General features: G+C 41.8%; 1 protein-coding gene across 1 annotated transcript; it reads right to left on the reverse strand.

Moving 5' to 3' along the window:
* Positions 1 to 593: 593 nt before the first annotated feature.
* LOC144293287 (olfactory receptor 4C46-like) lies at positions 594 to 1,523 on the reverse strand. Its single transcript, XM_077864370.1, has one exon. It carries the CDS (start codon positions 1,521 to 1,523, stop codon positions 594 to 596), a length of 930 nt encoding a protein of 309 aa, XP_077720496.1.
* Positions 1,524 to 1,990: the final 467 nt, after the last annotated feature.

Below are 1,990 nucleotides of genomic sequence, written 5' to 3' on the forward strand. Positions count from 1 at the left end.
GATTAGTGAATCTTCAGTATAATTATTTTGATAATTCCCCCTTTCTGTTTCCTCACCTATAAAATGGGGATAATAGCAATGCCTACTTCTTTGGATTGTTATAAAGACTACTGCTCAATATCAATATATTTTTAATTTTTTAAAAAATGATTTTATTTATTTATTCATAAGAGACACACAGAGACAGGCCTAAAGACACGGGCGGAGGAAGAAACAGGCTCCCTGTGGGGAGCCTGATTCCAGATCCCGGGATCATGCCATGATGCAAGGCAGATGCTCAACTGCTGAGCCACCCAGGTGTCCCTATTTTTAATTTTTAAAATTAGGATGAAAGCTTATGAATCCATGCATATGAATGAAGCTCATGAAACAAGCCCCAATTTGCTAGCATTATTCAAATATGCAAAGAGAGATCCTGAGCTAGGGTTATTTTTCCATTTCTTGCACCCATTTTTGCTCTTGAAAACAAAATAGCAGTCATTGTTGTTGTTGTTGTTGTCATTTTTTATGTCATAGGTATTCCTTGCTGAGATCATCCAACATGTCTGTTTGACTTTTGCCTCAGTTGAATCACTGTTGAGCTCCAGATACATTTATTTGTCACCCACACTAGCATTCCTACTACACAGTTTCCTAATGGCATTTTTCATCTGGTCATTTCTCAAGGTATAGATTAAAGGATTTAACATGGGAGTTATTGTAGTATAGAACACTGCAACTGCTTTATCAATGGATAAAGTAGCTGCGGGTCTCATGTACACAAATATGCAGGGCACAAAGAATAGGACGACCACTGTGATGTGAGAGACACAGGTGGAGAGGGCTTTGCGCCTCGCCTCCAAGCTGTGGTTCTTTAGGGAGCGCAGAATGACCACATAGGAAACCATGAGGAGGAGGAAGTTTAAGACACAGATGAAACCACTGTTGGCAGCAACAAAGAACCCAAGAGTGTGGGTATCAGTGCAGGCAAGATTGAGCAAAGGATTCAGATCACATATAAAGTGATCTATGACGTTAGGGCCACAGAAGGGTAGTGGGATGATAAAGAGGATCTGTATGGCTGCATGAAGAAAGCCTCCCACCCACACCACTGCCATGAGCAGGCCACATAGCCGCCGATTCATGATGGTCATGTAGTGCAGTGGCTTGCAGATGGCCACATAGCGGTCATAGGCCATCACAGTAAGCAGGATGACATCAGCACCTCCAAAGAAATGTTCCCCAAAGATTTGGATTATGCATGCATTGAATGGGATGGTCTTCTTTTCACGGAGTGACTCTATGATGAGGGTGGGGGTATTGACAGAAGAATAGCAGGCATCAATGAGGGAGAGATAGGCCAGGAAAAAGTACATGGGGGACCCCGATAACGGGCTGGCAGTGATAGTGACCACGGTGAGCACATTTCCTACCACAGAGACGATGTAGATGACCAGAAACACAACAAATATGATTTTCTGCATCTTTGGATTCTCTGTGAGCCCCAGTAGCACAAATTCTGTCACGTTGTTCCTAATCTCCATTTTTTCGTATTATGCTTAACTACATGACCTGAAAAAGAAATCCCTTATGTTAATGTAACCTTGCATTTAGTAAGCTTCCACATCTAGTAAATGTAGCAGCCTGTATTCTAATGAGAAGTGGATTCTCATGACGTTTTGTAAGATAGCAAGTAAGTTCTGAGTTCTTGAAGATCACCTAGGCATACTTCATCATCTGAGATGATAAAGAGCCTATCTTGAAGGAATCATACTGGCAGCTAAGTTTCAAAAGAGTGGTAAAGAATGGATGTTCAAGCTATGAATGGAAAGCTAGGAATTCTTTCTTTACCCTTAGGAAATGGGGAACCATGGAAGGTAACTGAATAGAAGTGGAAGAATGACCAGGGGTTGGAAGAATGGTGACTCTTGGATATAACTCTGTGAAAGTCCTTTGTGTGTCTTGGATGAAGTTGAATTAGCTTCAGTTAGGGGATGTCAGCCAGAGACAG

This window comes from Canis aureus, chromosome 21 (genome assembly GCF_053574225.1).
Source record: "Canis aureus isolate CA01 chromosome 21, VMU_Caureus_v.1.0, whole genome shotgun sequence".
In the NCBI taxonomy this organism is placed as follows: Eukaryota; Metazoa; Chordata; class Mammalia; order Carnivora; family Canidae; genus Canis; species Canis aureus.

Excerpts from the sequence above, each read along its gene's own strand:
- LOC144293287 (XM_077864370.1), bottom strand. The coding sequence starts at position 1,523 with ATGGAGATTAGGAACAACGTGACAGAATTTGTGCTACTGGGGCTCACA.